This window comes from Pomacea canaliculata, linkage group LG3 (genome assembly GCF_003073045.1).
Source record: "Pomacea canaliculata isolate SZHN2017 linkage group LG3, ASM307304v1, whole genome shotgun sequence".
NCBI classification, from domain to species: domain Eukaryota; kingdom Metazoa; phylum Mollusca; class Gastropoda; order Architaenioglossa; family Ampullariidae; genus Pomacea; species Pomacea canaliculata.
This window is the reverse complement of record NC_037592.1, coordinates 11,055,885-11,073,740: the sequence shown is the minus strand read 5'-3', so window position 1 is coordinate 11,073,740 and position 17,856 is coordinate 11,055,885. Positions and strand designations below refer to the sequence as shown.

At 35.8% G+C, this 17,856-nt stretch overlaps 1 protein-coding gene across 1 annotated transcript; it reads right to left on the bottom strand.

Annotated features, from left to right (window-relative positions):
* Window positions 1-272: 272 nt before the first annotated feature.
* Window positions 273-17,848, bottom strand: LOC112560697 (syndetin-like). Its single transcript, XM_025232713.1, has 27 exons — window positions 17,709-17,848; window positions 17,368-17,454; window positions 16,922-17,026; window positions 16,072-16,143; window positions 15,720-15,844; window positions 15,103-15,220; window positions 14,841-14,876; window positions 14,567-14,649; window positions 14,171-14,312; window positions 13,391-13,531; window positions 12,988-13,126; window positions 12,567-12,744; window positions 12,029-12,127; window positions 11,290-11,380; window positions 9,905-10,126; window positions 9,419-9,522; window positions 9,037-9,131; window positions 8,482-8,573; window positions 7,851-7,877; window positions 7,142-7,261; window positions 6,782-6,879; window positions 6,354-6,450; window positions 6,008-6,166; window positions 5,619-5,740; window positions 4,952-5,050; window positions 4,420-4,510; window positions 273-4,202 (listed from the first exon to the last, which is right to left on the bottom strand). Exons 1-27 carry the CDS (start codon window positions 17,748-17,750, stop codon window positions 4,089-4,091), a joined length of 2,898 nt encoding a protein of 965 aa, XP_025088498.1. The 5' UTR covers window positions 17,751-17,848; the 3' UTR covers window positions 273-4,088.
* Between the last annotated feature and the right edge of the window lie 8 nt (window positions 17,849-17,856).

The window sequence follows — 17,856 nt, the reverse complement described above, 5'->3', positions numbered from 1 at the left end:
ACAGAATATTAGACATGAAGGCTGTAGTCTACATTATTTTGCAGAAGACATAATTATCAAGAGCTTGACATTCTTCATTTGTGCTGATTTCATCACGGTCATCTTCGTTGATTTAGGTGCACAAACGACCCAACCTACTAAATTAGGAAAAAAAACCACACCCATGTCCAGCAATGTGCAGTGCCTGCAAGTCTCATGAGATGGGTGAAGACTGTGTAGTGGCTGACTGAATTCACAAACACATTCATACATATGTTGCTACCACACTTTGATCAATTCCAGAGGTTTTATTTGCCTTGTGACTGGGAATAACTTCCACAAGACTGGTATATGGACACAATTCTTTACATATTGTTTTACCACATCCACACAAATATACAGATAGGCAGAGCTTATGTCCTTGTTTTGTGACCAGAAATAGCTTGCATGACAGATTGGTACATGAATTTTTATCTAGCATTCAAACGACACTGAAGTTCTTTGGTTTTTTATCTTGAATTCTGACTCAATTCACTTGAGCATATTTTTCAGAAAATGCATGCACAATATTGAGCAAATTACAAAAAGTTTGAGTGCATCCAATATTTGGTTTCAAGGTTGGAACAAACATTTCATACCAAAAAGTAACGGTCATAGAGATAAAGCTAGATCTGGAATTTTGTAAGCTGCAGAAGCTAAAAGTTCACTCAAGAAATAATATCACCTGCGTAAGTTCAAGGCTGTAGAAGAATTAGTTAAAAGCCCATCTCTCAATCATGTTTATAAGCTGATGTGCTCATTTACACAAAGCATCCAATCAAAATGTTAAATTTTAAATAACTTGCTTAGAAAACATACACCTCATTGTTGCACACCTTACAGACTGTTGATATCGGCATCAAAAATCTGCACTAAAAACATGTGACCATTGTTTTTCCTATTGATCATCATGTTTTTTGTGTTAGATTTTGTTTTCATTGATGTTATCTCACAACAAGCAATCTCTATAGCAGACACAAAGTTGCCAGTTATAAAGATAACAGCTTCTCACAAATAAATTCAGCACATATATAGTTGCACCTATGTCCAGTAGCACTTCAATGTACAAGGATACAGCTCTTTGTTAGGGTGAGAAATGAGTGTTTTACACCAAGCCACCAACCAAGGCTATATCATGGCAAAGCAGCTAGCCCTGTAAACAGATGCCACATGGAGAGCAAGAGCAGTATGCCTGTGACCAGATCTGAACCAATGGCAGCCAATCCTCACTATACTGTGACAGGTGCTGACCCTTGTGCCACTACACTATCTACAGCTCTTTTGTCAGCTGGATTGATTGGTGGATCTCTTGGCTATTTTGAAAGGAACAGAACTTTGAAGCTTGTTTTCCTCAAAATATGAAGGAGCAAAATATTGGAAAGCAAAAATAATTTAAAAAAGCAAATTTTCACACATGTTGGGCAACCAGATTCATCAGGTGTATGCAAACTTCTCCCTCAATGCAATATATGTGGCAAATGTCTTTCTGTGACAGCTGGCTTGCTGAGGATTAGTCAGCATTTCCCCTACCCAAATTTTCACACCTTACAATCTATGAAAATCAATTGCAGCGCACAGAAAGTAATTTTATATTCTATTGCACAATTGCAATTAAACACCAATAAACAGCATTCACGCAGATCTTTACATTTATGCTACTGTTTTTATTGCAGTCCAAAGGTCAGTACTTTATAGGCCATTTTTTTAAAATACAAAACCGCAATTTCACCCAAAAAGAGCTAAGACATTCAACCTACTACGAGGTATCCTTGTATGCCAGATTTCAAGAATTTCAGTCAAGTATTAGGCAAGAAATAGAATAATGCAAGACACACATATACATGCGTCCATACACACACATATAAAATATATGCGTATTTATACATCTCACACATATACACACTGTGTATTTGAAGTTTTATATATATTTATTAAAGTTCACATTATCAAGTCTTGTTTAGATGTCTTTTCATATATTAATATTATAGGAATATAAATACTAGATGGGTATTTCCACATTGGATTGTTAGAAAAGTGCATGACAATGATATTACTATACTGCAGAAAGGGGCAGGAGAGAATATCTGAATGAAATGGGGCAAAATTTAAAAGAAGTTAGTTGTGAATAAGCTTTAATAACATAATCCCCATTTTCGTTGTTTATATTTTGATGGCAGGGCTGTTAATGCAAGGGAAGTGTTAAGGTGAAGTTATCAGTGGCAAAACAGCCACAAGATTTACGTGTCATTTAATACTTTTAATGTGACAGAAATCATTATTCTATCACAAAAAGCTGACACAAAGAGCAAATGCCACAATATTTTAAATACAGGACTGTCTTCACCATACTCAGATGCTTAGGTAAATTGGATGCAGGCATCAGCAATCATGAATTTTCTAAATTCCACAACCATATCACATTGCAAATGTGCTAACATAAGGCCTGGTGTGTTGTATAAATATTCAGATAACTAAATTTGTAAATAAAACTTATCACAAAAAAGTAAAAGTAACATTACTGACAGATTTATAGCAAACAATCTGGAATGTAATTTTATTAAAACAGGAAATGGAAAAACCTCTTACAATGATTCTATTAAATTAACATCCACAAATTTAATCACAATTATCCCATTCTATATGTTAATCTAAGGGGAAAAAAAATCAAGAACTCGAGATGCATTTACACATTTTGGAGATGTAAAATAGTCCATTTGATAAGTAGAAACTTGAATTCTTTGGTTCATTAGAAATGCTTAGTGTTATGGTGCAAGATGGCAGATAATGGGTTAGGTCTATAATATGCATTTTAGTGTGCCAGTGGGCATGCTTACACACAGGACAGAGAAAGAAAGAGTTGTGGAAGACTTTAGATCTCTTAAAGAAAGGCTAAATTTAGCCTTTTTAAATTTTAAATTTTCTGCGGTTTCAAAAATTGTTTACTGTTCAGCTTTGACCCATCCTATTTTGAATGACAACAGCATATCAACAAAAATTCTTTGCTTTGAAATTGAAACTTAAAAAAGAAGCAGCAAATAAAAATAACTAGCAAATGAGATAACAATAGTTATAATATTTATGATAATAAATAAAATGCAAATTATAACCAAGAATTAAATAATGCGTCGCAAGCAAGCAGGCAGTCCTTTCTGTAATCACTCTTAACCATCCAGTTCACATTGATGTAGTCACAAGCTATGGAAATGGATTTGTTATACACCCACACAAAAGAAAGATAAAGGTCTTCTGTCCTTGCATTATGCCTTCTAATTACAACAGCACATGAGATGTGTTCTACTAACTGCACCTGGGATATTTACCGCTATTGTGTTAAAGGGCAGTAACTGAAGTTGAACATCAATTATTGGTGGAGCCAGTGGGATAAGAATGGTGCTGTCAATAGGAGTTTTTTTTTTTCTTTGCTGCTCAGAATCTGTAGCTAGGTACATATGAAGAAGACTTTTGTCTTACTAAAAGACACTAAATATGATCCATGTTATTTATCAATTCCACATGTGCACACATGCAAATCCACAAACCTATTAAAAAAAAAAAATAAAAATAAAAAACTGGACAAAACAAACAAAAATCGTGGCAACATATTTATGGTTCCGAATAAGCCAAAAGATAACATACAGCATGGAATAAAATAGTTTACAAAATAGTTAAAATGATCACCCCCACTAAAAAATACCTTTCCATTCTTTGAGAAAATAATACATTCTGCACATATTTTGATATATTTTAATATAAGTTCCTTAATACAAGTAACTCCTTGTACAATAATTCCTCAATGCTATTCCAGTTCTCCAGAAAAAAAGAAAAGAAATAAGTTGTGTGTGAGGCCTGGTGACCTGAATGGCTACTTAACTGTGCTTCATTGTCGTCATTCTTGTTGGGAAACTGCTCGTTGAGGTAGTTTCACACAACCAGTACATGATGCAGTAAAGTTCCAATGTTAATTTACTCCAAAGACTTGATTCAGCTGTACGGTACACCTGCCTGCCCTTTCAATCTTGCTGGTAAAATCTCACCTTCAATCATAAAGGTCACAGAGAGGACAGCATGTGCTACCTCTTGGTCTTGTCAGCGTCTTCGATTAATGCGATGAGCCTCTGCCGCGATTTGCGACTCAAATGGTCAACAGAACCGATCAATGCCAGAAGCTGTCTGTTTGAGTATTCCTGTAATTGAATCAAACAGAATGATTAGTCTGAAAACATTTTGTTTCATTTTAATTAGAAACACTGACATTAGGACAGAAGTAACTCTGTCTTCCTCTCTAGCTGTAGGCATGGAATGAAACACTCACTCTAGCGGGAACATTCTCATGCATCCACCCACACCTTTATGCATGTGCAGATCAATGATTTAGACATATAGTATAATGTGTTGTCAGACCTTATGCTCCAGAACCCATGCTTCCAGCTGACTTTCAGGCAAGTAGTAGGCCTTAATGTAAGCTTCCACTAGTTCTCTCTCTGGTATCGGCCTTCAAATATAGTCAACATTTATTAAAGTCATTGCAATGCTTCTTGTAAATATCTAACAACTCTCACGTAAAATAAAATATTAAAAAAAAACAAAGCAATAATGCTACATGAACTGGAGATTACAATACCCATGTTAACATCATGGTTTAGAAATTGTCCAGTACATGGAACATGCATCTATTTGCTACCACTCTGCTCTTGCTGTGATGTTTGTAGAAGGTGCAATTATTCTGATGTAGCACTTAGCTGAAAGATCAAAGTCTTCTTGTTTCAAGCAAGAGACGTTAGGAAGAATCATATGCTGCCTTGTATGACTTTGCATGATGTGCACAGAAGACCAACTACCATCTACACTCAATTTCAAAAGAGGCAACTGATTTTGTCACTATGACAACCAAACTGTACATAGACAGCCAAAAAAGAAAAAGAAAAGAACTTACTTAAGAACAACGATCTGGTCAAGTTTAGTGATAAATTGTTGAAAATCTAGCTGCATTAAAGCTCGGCCTTCATTGCTGCACTTTTTGGCATTTGCGTACCTATAAGAAGGTGGAGTGAGAAACCAAAAGGAATGATTGATCAGTTATTGCTGGTGAGGACCAATATTCCCTATGACATCTGTGTGTTTAATAATCCATGATTATTCAAGCATTCACACACGTGTCACTTATATGTGATAGCAATGTCTTGCACATTCTTACATAATATTCAATGTCTCATAAGTGAGAAGGAACATTGGCATGGACAACAGATACAACATAGAAATGCAAAAAAAAGCATGATGCATTAATATGTAAATAAGATATTAATAAACCACTTGCTTAAACACCAACATGTTAATCTCTAAACAGCAAGTCGTAAGAAAAGCTGAAATAAAAGAGAAAATTGTCTTGATAAACAAGATTTCATTATAAATTATATCTTTTTTAATTAAAAAGAAACAAAATAAAAAAGGAATTAAAAAAACTGATGTTCAATGAATTGATTCAATATACAGACTATGATAAAGACTAACTTTGCTTCAATGATACCCTGTCTTGTGACAATGTATTTTACCAGCTACATAAAACAATAATAAGAGAACTACCACTACAGTATAATTCTCACCCCTCCACAATGGTTCGATTGCCAAGACGAAGACAGTGTTCCCACATTATATCCAATGCTTGAGAGGGCAATGGAACTCGGCGATCCACTTCCCGAAGTTTAACACACAGCTCTGTGAGACTCTAAAATACAATGAAACTGTCACAGCTTTTTGTTACAACAACCAAACATTGTGCTATCACATTGTTCTTATCATTGTAGTTCTTACACTAAATAATGCAAATAACATGATCAAGCAGTAAAGAAAAAGTATGCTCATGATAGCAGTGGTAGATGAGAGTGTCAACACAGTAACAAAAGCAAGCACAGTGATGTACAATGAACAATGGTGATTTACTAAAAAGGTAACCAGTGCAGCTGCTATAGGCAATTACCACTAAAGGAATTACCTTAAGAAGAGTATCCACATAAGAGTTGTGTTGTGACATGATTTCTCTTATGTCCCAGCGCACGTTGTTCATTTGTTGTAGCACATGGTCATAACTTATGGCTCGTGCTGCCACTGGTCGATACACTGGCTTCCGCAACTCAGTGGCCATCCTGACTGTCTGAATTGTAACAATTATGTTGATAACAAAATTACATAAAGATGAACAAATGCATAGACACTCACTAAGACAGACATTGCTATTTTCTTAATCATGATTTACACGAGGTTATCTTTAACAAACCTGAGATCTTACTTTTAACATTTTATTACAAGGCAGAAGCAGTGACATTTTAAGATGCACGTACCTGGGAATAAAATGTTTGTAGGAAGGCTTTCTTATTTGAGGGGATAAGAGATTCCAGATGGCCTTCCAGCATTTCAAGCTGTTCAGCCAAAAATACCCTGAAAACAGGTCACAGGTCATAGAAATTAGGCCAGAGAATGGACAACTGGCAAAACATGGCAAACACTCGTCACCTAATTTCTTGCTCATGTATATATCCACTCACACCACAAACCATATGGAACAGAAGAGAGCATAACAAAGCCATAACATACAGGAGTGCACAACAAAGCTGCATCACACAGAAGAGTATAACAAAGCCATAACATACAGGAAAGCATAACAAAGCCCTAGCCTACAGAAGAGAACATAACACAGCCATAACATACAGGAAACACCATAAAAAAAGACTTCACATACAGGAGAGAGCATAACAAAGCCTTCACATACAGTGATTCCACAGCAACTGTGCGTTCTGCCAGGCCAAATAGATGAGCAGGGGAATTCAAATCCACTACAGACAACATGATGGCAGCTGGAACTCGGACCTGAAATGTCAACCAACACCTTCTGTTTCTGATGGGCACTTAATCTTTTTTTTCTTTTTTAAAAAAATCTCAGTTTATTATTTGCAAGATAACATATCTGGTTTTTATCCTAATTTTACAAAATCTTTGACAGTACTTTTTAAGTGCAGTTTCTACAATATGTAGCAGGTTAATCCTTTCATTACAGATCCTTTATGTAGTGACATGAGCGAAAATGTGGAGATTTCACTGTAAAGATAGAGATATGAATCCGATTACGTACTCTCATTATATCACCTTCTACAGATAACCCTGTTGTTCCAGGATCAGCAATGAGATTGTCATGTATTCGTTTCAGTGTGATTGAAAGTCGGTTGTTGACAGTGCGGTCTTCTGCAAGAATCTTGAAAAAAAGACAAAAGGAAATTGCCTATTTGAAAAGCTGTGGGTTTTTTCATACCTTAGCAATAATAATCATAACAACCACCATCAATATAACCATAATAATTATAACAATGAATTCAAAGAACATATTTACCTGTATAAAAGTCAGATCCATTGTTATGCATGAAAGACTACAAATAAACCAACAATTAAGCATGTTTTTCAAGAAAAAAAAATATACAAGCATTAGCAAATGGATGACACATGACAGAGCAAAACTGAACAGGTCATATATCCTGGGGCGGTAGTTATGCAGAGAGAGTAAGTCTTTGCCCAGGGGAACTCAAGGACAAGTGTCTTGTTTCCAAAATCATAAAGGGGTGTCCAGAATCCACAGATGCAGTTTTACCCATGGAACCATAGTTATAAAGCGGTGGTAAATGTGACTTTAGGGAAAATAATATGAAGCATTGTCCACTGGGTCTGGACATCACTTTTGAACTTTGGAAACAAGACGCCTTTCCTTGAGTTCCTATTTTGCCCTGGGGCATCGACTTACTCTTGCTTCAAAACTACGACACCTAAAGGAAATATGCAATTTAACTCACCCCATCTGTAGCGAAGAAGGAAAACACCTGAAATGAAAAATAAAAAAAACCAGTGGTTTTATGCACAGGTCAGCTAAATGGTGTTCTAGACTTACTTAGTCTTTATACCTCAGTGGTACATAAAGCATCCACTAGAGACCTCCATGTTTGTCTGTCAGCAGCAAATTTAGTTCTGTTGTTCCAGGACAGCTTGTTTCTTTTTTTGGTTCTCTCTACTGACCTATTTTTGATTCTTTTGGCTGACAATGTTTCCTCATGCCATCAGCTGTCCAATGAAGGGCTATTTAGGGTAGTGCCTCTGGTTTTATTCTGCACACATGCCCTAGGCCTCTGTTTTCTTGTCTGGATTATGGTTGTCATATTTGTGCAGCTGGCTCTTATAATGATTTTTTAATTAGTAATTATGTTTGACCAGAATATCTTGAAAATTTTCCTCAGTTATTTGATTTAAAAGGTCTCTAGTTTCTATTCTAATATTGCCTGACAATAATATAGGTCTACATATTTATGCAGTTTGTGAAAACAAAGGTGCATTAGAGCATCAAATGCCATTGCATTTCAGACGATTTTATGACAGTCACATGTATTATTTCTTTAGATTTTCCTTAAAGTGAAGTTGTAAGAAACTCACTGTGTACAGGTAGTACTCAAAGAGCTGTGACATGCAGGTGATAACATCAAAGGCAATGGGATGTAAGACTGATATCATCTGAAGATATTTCCCTGCAAATGGTCACATTATTATTGTTAGGGAAAATTGCTCTGCAACTGACACCATTATAAATGTAAAAACTTGCTGCATCCAGAAGTTGACTCAGAAGCAGCATGTGGCTGTTGGATTGTGGTGTGTGAGTGTGCAGATGTGACTGGCTGCCCAGTAAACCTGGGGGCGAATATGTGACAATTCTCATTAGAAAACATCTCAAATTCTTTAGATTAAAATTATTAAAAATACATGCTTAAATAGAAAGACCTGTCTGGATCCAAGCTGAGCAGAGAGAAGACCAGACCATTTTGAGAGAACAGCTGCCGGTGTTTCAGTTATAGCTTATATTTCACAGGAATATATTAAAATGCTAGCTCGCTTGAAATATTGGTGAAATATCACTCAGTATTACATGTTAAAGCTACTTCTTTATGAATTTTGCATTTAGACATTTCTGACCTTCATGGACTATCAACTTACCCACAACACGCAGTACATTGAGTGTGGTATTGGTAATGATAGGTCCCTGTCGATGTTGCTTGCTTCGTGAAGATGACCTTTGTCGGCTTGATCCTCTGAAACAGGAATGGTTATGTCTTTATCTCTGCTCTGCTTTTAGAGAATCAAAAACTTGACAATTTTCACACATGCACAGATTTCTACAAGTAAATGTGTCTTCTCACACATGATTAATGTATAATCAATTTAGAATACAGGAGGTATCATAAAAAAATCATAAGGAATTAAAAAAACAAAGAAATGGGCTTAAAAATTTACACCATTTATGAACAATCTGAAAAACAAAGTTAAAATGCCATGAATTTTAACAATTAATTAAATGTAAAGAATTAAAATGCCTCACTTATATGAATGTGTTTCTCCTGTGAGTTCATCGATATAGTCCTTCTTTAATTCATCTGGAATGTCAGAATCACTGTCTGAATCCTTGTATTCTTTCTCCAGATCCTAACGAGGAAGGCCATAGATTATTTTTAGACTTCAGTGACATGTATATAGTCGCTATCATCATGGTTTAAAAAAAACAGATTCTTGCATGGTGAAGGTAAGAAATTTGTAATAAATGGGGCTTGGGGTGGAGGAAATGGCTGTAAGTGCAGCATTAATCAGTGTACACAATAAGAACTTTTCTGCCTTTGAGGGGAAAAAGTGTCCCAACACTCAAGCATAAAAATGAGACATTATTATGAGAAATTATAAGTTCCTACAAATTTATGTGGCGTTTGTAAACTCTACAGGTTAATTTAAACTCTAGTACACTTAAAAGCAAATGCTAAATATTTTACTCATGAAGACTGAAGTAAACTTTGCTGAGGGAATTTCCCATTACCCCTGTCCCTGAGAAGACATCTTCATTTTCCTCATCTTCCTGTTGACAGTCAAAAGGATTGCTGTCTCTGGCAAGACAGTTGAACAAGACTTCTTCCACATCCTCCTCCTCCTCCTCCTTACTTGCAAGCTGTGGAGACACTTTGGCACTTGAATCTGATATGGTCTTTGTCATAACTGAATGTTGATCTTTGGCTTTAATGTTCTGCATGAACCGATACTCCTGAAAAGTTTTTACAATAGGCAGTAAGTTTTTCTTCCATTATTTAGCATTTTAATGATATTTGACCAAAGATGAATATGATCTGTGAGCTGAGGAACACTTTAAAAAGTTGTCATGCCACTGAAATTAATAATAATTATGTCTGTGGTTTGACAAGAGAATTTTAAGGAATGCATTTAGCTTGTAGGAAAGCAAGTGTGGGGGTGGGTGTGGAAATGGTGTTTCGAGCTGAATGGGGGTTGAGGTTGGTGTTTTATACCAAGCCAGCAACTAAGGCTACATCATGGAAAGGCAGCCAGCCCGGTAAACAGATGCCACACACAGAGAAAGAACAGCGTGCCTGAGATGAGAGATAAAATCAGGTCAGCCAATCTTCACTGCTAACTATTGCACCACTGGAATGCCCATGTTTCATGGTAAGCCAGCAGCTAAGTTTATATTATGGCAAAGTAGCCAGCCCTGTAAACATGCAGAGAAAGAACAGTATTCCTGAGATCAGTTCTAAACTCAGGGCAGGCAATCTTCACTGTACTAGTAACAGGTGCTAACCGTTGTGCCAGCCATTGAATTCCCTTGTATGGAAGCAGATGGAAAATTGATAAGATACTAGTGCCTGAGGCCAGAGGCACAGTTGAGCCAGCTGTTGGATGTATATCAACAAAGGGGGTGGGGAAAGAAAGTAGCAAGGATGAGATGTCCCCCCCCAACTCCATTTCACAAAAAAGAATGGTACCAAGTGGTTTCTGACACAGCACTCCCAATCACTGAGAAGTTATGGGGAGATGGGCTGGGAAGGGCAGGTGTTTCATGCTGAGTCAGCAACTATGGCCATATCTTAGAAAATCAGTTGCTCCTGTAAACAGGTGCCACATGCAGAGAAAGAACAGCATCTCCAAGATGAGATCGGAACCCCATGCAGCCAATCCTCACTGTATTAGTAACAGGTGCTAACCGGACTGCACATAAGAGTTATGGGACTACCTATAGCCTTTGATTAAGCTTGTGGGACAAAGGACACCAGATTACAATAGACTGGTTATGGAACTACCTTTGGTAATACTTTAAATAGCCTGTAGGACAGGGGACATCAGATTATGACAGTCCACACACCCAGTCAAATATACAGATACTGCAGTTGTTTATTTTTAACGATAATACCATACCATAAGCTGTAGAATATTGAAATTTGACTTCACAGGACACAACTCCCAAGCCTCATTCTCCAAAAACATTTTCAGTTCTTCTAGGCGAGCCCTGCACAAACCAGAACCACTTTTCTCAGCTTCTCATTTCTCACATTAGCAGAACTAGATCTCAATGTCTCTTTCCTCACAAAGCAGAACCTCATCTCTCAAATTCTTTTCCCCTCATAAGCTAAAATAAATCTGTTTCTTATTCCTGGTTTACTTTAGGTCCATGTGCACATATTTCCATATGCCAAAATTACAAATTAGTTTTTTCCTAAAGGAAATTGAGTCTTATTAATAGGTTTTCAAAAGATGAATATGCCATAAAATTTATTTATAAGGTTTGTTCAGCAGAACAACCCCCTTGTGAAAAAATTCTGGTTAACTACTCAAAAATGCCTCTTTGCAATTAAAACAGGAGTTCAAAATATTTTCTACACCTTGTTTCCCAGCCACAGCTTACAATAAATTATTTTGTAAATCATTCATTTCATTCTGTAACTGGAAGCAGCAGGACCAATCTTAGGAGAGAGTTGATGGAGCACAGCAGAAGTAAACTCAGGCCAGCAGGGCTTCTCTTGCGCCCTCATAAGGTCCCCAACTCCTTATGTTAGTCAACCAGCTTTTCTTGCGTAATTCTACTGCTAGTCCAAATGAGGGTCATTAAATATTTTTGACTGAAGCTGACTTAAAACATAATGGTTTAGCTGATTACCTGTGGTGATTCTTGAAGTAGTTCAGACTTTGCTGTTTGAGAGAATCTTGCAGACCTTCTGACTTGCTACCACAAAATTCTTCACCAATTTTAATCATCCTAGAGTTGTGAGAGAGGATAAGAGAACAAGGAAATGTGGTTTAGATAACAGGCCTTTCATTAACTGTATAAAGAAAAGCACAAGCAGCAGATAACAAAGTATATCAAAACAGCTCAGTACATAGGAATAGTCATGTTTTTAACCGAGAACTGATGAGACGACTGAATCACATACCGAGATAAAAAGAACAAGGTGAAAAGGAGAAAAAGTGAATTAAATTTTCATTTAGAAATCATTTTCTTAATACACACTAACTGTTTAGCATCTGCTTAATTTGAGTAGCACTTCATTGTGGATGACCTCAAACCATTTCAATACATTTAATATAGAAAACAAGACTAAATTATTTTATATTTTATTATGATGTGTATGCTAATGCAATGAAGATGCAAACATGATATACACTAGAAAAAGAGTTCATCGGATTTCAAGATTCACCTGTTTATGAGGTCAAGGACATGGATAAACTGTTCGAGCTTGAAGTGAGCAAGGTCAACAGCAAGGACATATGTCTTCACTTTTTGCTGCACATCTTGCCATATTCGTCCACGGCCATATTCCAGCTTTTGCATCACATATCGACGGTTGAATGTTGCCTCCACTGCTGCCCCATCATCTTTGGTCCATGCAAAAAATTCCAGATCCATGTCATATATTCAAGTGATTTTACTTTTTCTCTGTATATTTCTTTGTGTTACAATATTTTATCTTCTTAAGCCTAAGCTTAAACTTTCAGCAAAATGACTGCAGAATTGCATACAAGTCTTCATCTGTATACACTTTGATTAACACCTTATCTCTTTCTCTGATAAACCCTCCTCCCTCCTACCCTCACCTGCTGTAGTAATCCCCCCTTTACCTTCTGTTGCTGACAGCTGCACCAAGTCTTGATCATGTGTTTCGTGCCACTCCATGGTCTGATAATAGCTGCGCATGACACCCCACAGCGCTTTGCATAGATCAAGTAGACATGGAGTGAAGCTCTCAATGGTAACATGCTGCAGAAAAAAGAAAGGACAAAAAAAAATAAGGTTTTTTACTGAAAATTATTTTAGAGAAAACGATTTTGATAAAATCAATATTTTTTCTGCCAAATATACTCATTATATCTTTGTTCTCTTTTTCTAGGTACAATAATGATTAAAAAAACAGGGAGCAAAACAGCACTAAAAGTTGGTCAGTAAGGAAAGACTGAATGTAGCCAAACCTATTTTTAAAAAAAGAGCCAGGCCCTGTCACTGACTAGCTGTCAGTTTCTCTACCTTGCATAAGTCTTGGTACTGTCTCTTTTGAAAGTTGGATCCAGCTGACCCTACACAAAGCTCCACGTAGCCCAATACAATGGTGAAGGCTGTATTGTGGATGGCACTAGCAAAGTGCATATGCAGCTGGTCCATTGCTGTCTGAATGTGCAGTGGATACAGATTGAAATGTAAATACTAAAGCTAAAAATAATTCAGAACTAAATAATATACACAAGCACATGAATATGTATATCACATCCATCTTTCACAAGTGCACGTTCTACACACACAAACACCCCCACATTCAACATACATATACATGAACACATCCTATTCTCTTACATGTGATTGCTCTACACACACTCATACAACACACACATACACACTCACATTCACATACAACACACACAAAAGTAACAGAAACAGCAAAGAAGCAATATTTTATAAGAGTTCAAACATAAAAATGAAGAGGAGTCCTAGAGAGTTAAAACACAATTTTCTGAAGAAGTCAGTAGTGATGGCTTTTTTTTTTTTTTTTGCTTAATATTATGTTAGTTCTGGCAAGAAAAAATGTTTTGAAGCTTTCTTTAAACACAGTCCAACATCAGCTGTTTGTTCTTACCACCTAAAGATGGAAAAACATGTTTTTCAGGCTTTTTCCTCTATGTAGTTCAGCAAATATTGTATTTTACAAGCCCATTAGAAGGTATAGCTTAAATCATCTTGCCACTGCTACCTTTTATTCATGTATGAATGTACTGAAACCATTTCATTCTTAAAAAGTAAAGAATGTCATACCTGTGTTTTCCCAAGAAGTTTGTAAGCATTTTGTACTTTTTCATAGTGATTAACATCAAAGCCAGAGCATGTCTTAGACAAAGCTACATCTAGCTGTTCTTCTATCATCTCCAAGGTATCCTGCAGTTTAGAGCTCAGCTCACTATAAACACAAATCATAAACATTGTGAAGAAAAAAAATCTGCTTCCAATTCACTGCTACCATTTAGCAGGTTCTGTTAGCCTTTTCAAATTACAGCTAGTTTCCAGTAAAGCCACATAATAAAATAAGTGCAGAGTGATGCTGACCGAGTCTTGCTGCTTTCATTTAACTGCTTTTTACAACTGAAAAAATGGTTGAGAGTTAAGTTTAAACATAATTTGATAAGATCTTGAGAACAAGGGAAAAAAACTTACCTGATGCACTTATAGTGTCGGAATGTACTAGCAGCCTTCTGGCATTCTAGACACAGCTGGATGGCCCCACTATAGTCTTCCTCCTATAATTGTTATCCAAACTACAATATTATTACTTTATTATTGTATTCAGTATCAAGAATGTCCTAAAATTATTTATCACCTTTTGCAATGCAAATAATAGATTAAGCAAGACATGTTTAATCTATTAAATCTTGCACTTAATATATCAATAGTGAGAGCTAAATAAATGAGTATGAAACTGACGACTTACCTCCATGAGTTCCCGTAGTCTTAAGTCAGTTCTTTGCTGTAAAACAACCAAATTGTTCTTAAATGTAACAAGCGCTCTCCAAAAATGAAAGATTGCTTGTAACATCTATTTTATGCATGTGTATTATGTGGTACAGAATTTCAAACTTGCAAATTGAAAAACAAAAATTAGATGTCAACATCTTTCATGAACATTTTGAACGGATTTCTAGTATGAGTCATTAATTACTTAAGACCATGTTTCAGTATTGTTTAAGTTTTACCAATGTTTTGATTGTTCGCAAAGACTTCAGTAGTCCCAAAAGTTGCTGTCTTTTGCGGTAGTTGGCCAGAAGCCCAAGGCTAGCGATGGTGAAGCTCTGTCTTGCATGTCCCAGTTGCCTGTCAAAAGTTAAATCTAAGTAGATTAAAAAAAAACCAACCACTGTCACTGTACATTGTTTCCTAATTTTCTAATGCACAACTCTATCTCACAGCTTTAAAACCACTAACCTGCCACAAGCATAAAAAAATCTAAATTATGCACCTCTAATATTTTTAACTCACTCTCTTTTCTCACACACAGACATTAAACTTAACACAATAAGACAAAAAAAACTTGCATGCATCTGTGCTCAGCTGTTTAAAGGGGTCTTAAGATTTAAAAATGTCTAAAAATAAGTGTTAAGTTGACACCAGTCCATGAAACTGGACCATGTTACATGAATTTCAGAGAATTAAACATGTTACCCACAAGGGATGGTACTCTGCTAAGGGACATTGCTCCCCTTTGCAGGGTTTTTCACAGAGTGGAATGAAGGTAGAGACAAATCTTTGAACTAAGAGATAAATCTCTTTTAACAACATTCAAGGTACAAAATGATTTAAAACTAATTTTTACCTACGACCCCTGACACAAATGCCACTGGCTGCTTGTAGGGTGCGCTGCAGCTCCATCACCCTCTCCAACTCTACTGCATAAGCTGCATGATTTTGTAAGATTAACTCTGATATCCGCTTTGATACCTGCACATTACAAAACAAAATAAATTCTGCATCTTTGTACATGTCATCCATATTTAAATTAAGAAAAACTGCAGTAGGTTGAGATACCATAAAACTATTTATTATTGTTCTATGGCTATGCTGATCAAATATATATATACTTGCATGCATCATATTTTTTAACTGAAATTATATGATCATACAAATGTATTGGTATTAGTGTCACCATAAAGTAAGACTCTACTTACAACATTCAACTGGCGACCAAGTTTGGTCCTGTCATCTGTAACTTTGTCCAAATCAACCTCTTCTGGCAGTTTCTGTTTTGTTTTGGTTTTTTTTTTTTAAAAAAAATCTAGATATAAATGTAATTCCTCTACATGTATACCTATATTTAAATGCAACATGATAAAAAAATCATTATTTTTTTTTACAATACTGTTGTTAGACAACAGTCACAAACAACAGAACAAAAATTCCCTATGTAACCACACTATTTAACACATGCTACAACAAACTAGAAATACTTCTTAAAGGCTAACTAGACAAGCATGGAATTAGGATCAAAGTTACTAGCAAGCTTACAGAATGAAGTATTAAAGCTCATCACAAAACTGAACTGAGACTTGATTTTATATTCTGAGCAGAAAAACACACATGGATTGACCTAGATTATAGCCAGAGCAGTCACTATGAGAACTTTGGGCAAATGATAATAACTTAATAAGGCCTTAGCATAAGGGCAAACTTACTTTTGTGGTGTCACAGGAAATAAAGATAATAATACCAATGTCTATAGATCTTTATGTCACAAATGAAATAGAGCTATTGCTTAGATGATAATATTACCTTGTAATAAATTAAACCAAAAAATATTGATTTGAAAATAATTGTATACCATTAACTGATAACTAACTAGAAATTGATTATAAATACAGACTTATAAGACAAGGTATAGTGGCTTCCTTTTCATATCATTGCAATCTGTCAAATGAATAATGGTATCTCTTAAACCATGAGTCTACAGCAGAAATATTTTGTACATAACTTGCATGAATATATGGATTGTAAAATATATTTATGACATATCACAATCACCTCCAGTTCAAATAAACTTGTGTCAAATGTTTCATCCTTGTAATAAGCGGGATCAATAGTGTCAATGATATCCTGTTCCTCTTGTGGGTTGCTAGGTCTCTCAAACTGTCACATGAATAAAACCATGATAGCATCCAAAATGCAAATGATTAACACAGTTTAAAAGCACATTAGCTCTCAGAATATGTTTTTACTTCAATTTTAGTAATGTCAGATCTTGGTTATTATTGTTTATTATACATATAGCATAACAACCAACATTTTCCCTCCTCTATCTAGTCACTTGCATACACACATACAAACTGCATAGTTTCTTGTATAAGCGAGATAAGTGGATGCCAAGAAACCTAACACACATTGTTGTGACATTCAAGTCGTCGTTAGTGAATAATAAATAAAAAATTGTTAAGGATGAAATACTTGGCACTAGCTTTGGAAAATAGTACCTTCAGTTTGTTAACTGTTGGAGTGCCACTCAGATAGTCTGTCACATTAGCATGAATCTTCTCTTCCTGGGGAGACTGAGGACTTTCCTACATTTAAAAATTGAAGAAAAAGTGACAAGCTCTCATTCAAATTTATTGTATTTATTGTATTAAAATAAAAGCTTTGCCAACAAATTCACGTATTTAATTTCATATAAAACTATAGTAAAAAGGTTGTGGTTTAATGATGAAAGATTTATGAAGCGGAAAACAACAAATGCACAAGCGGTTTGGTGATGTATTTCAATTCAAAGTAAACTCTTGGGAATTTTAATTGAAACTTAAAGAACTATTCATCTGACCTGTTTTCCTATCAAAAGCTTTAATTTCTGTTTCAAGTCCATGCTGGTCTGTTTGTTCCCTAACTCTGCACAAAAAGGCCTTTCATTTCATCCAACATCGACACGACCCTCCATCTTTGCAGTCTGCTCATTGACAACCGATAACTCT

Bases quoted from the DNA above. Each gene is read 5' to 3' on its own strand.
- LOC112560697 (XM_025232713.1), bottom strand. From the start codon at position 17,750: ATGGACTTGAAACAGAAATTAAAGCTTTTGATAGGAAAACAG. The intron at 14,650-14,840 runs GTAAGTCGTCAG...TAACAATTATAG, and splicing joins GACTACGGGAACTCATGGAG to GAGGAAGACTATAGTGGGGC. The intron at 7,262-7,850 runs GTGAGTTAAATT...CTTTTTTTCAAG, and splicing joins CCTTCTTCGCTACAGATGGG to ATTCTTGCAGAAGACCGCAC.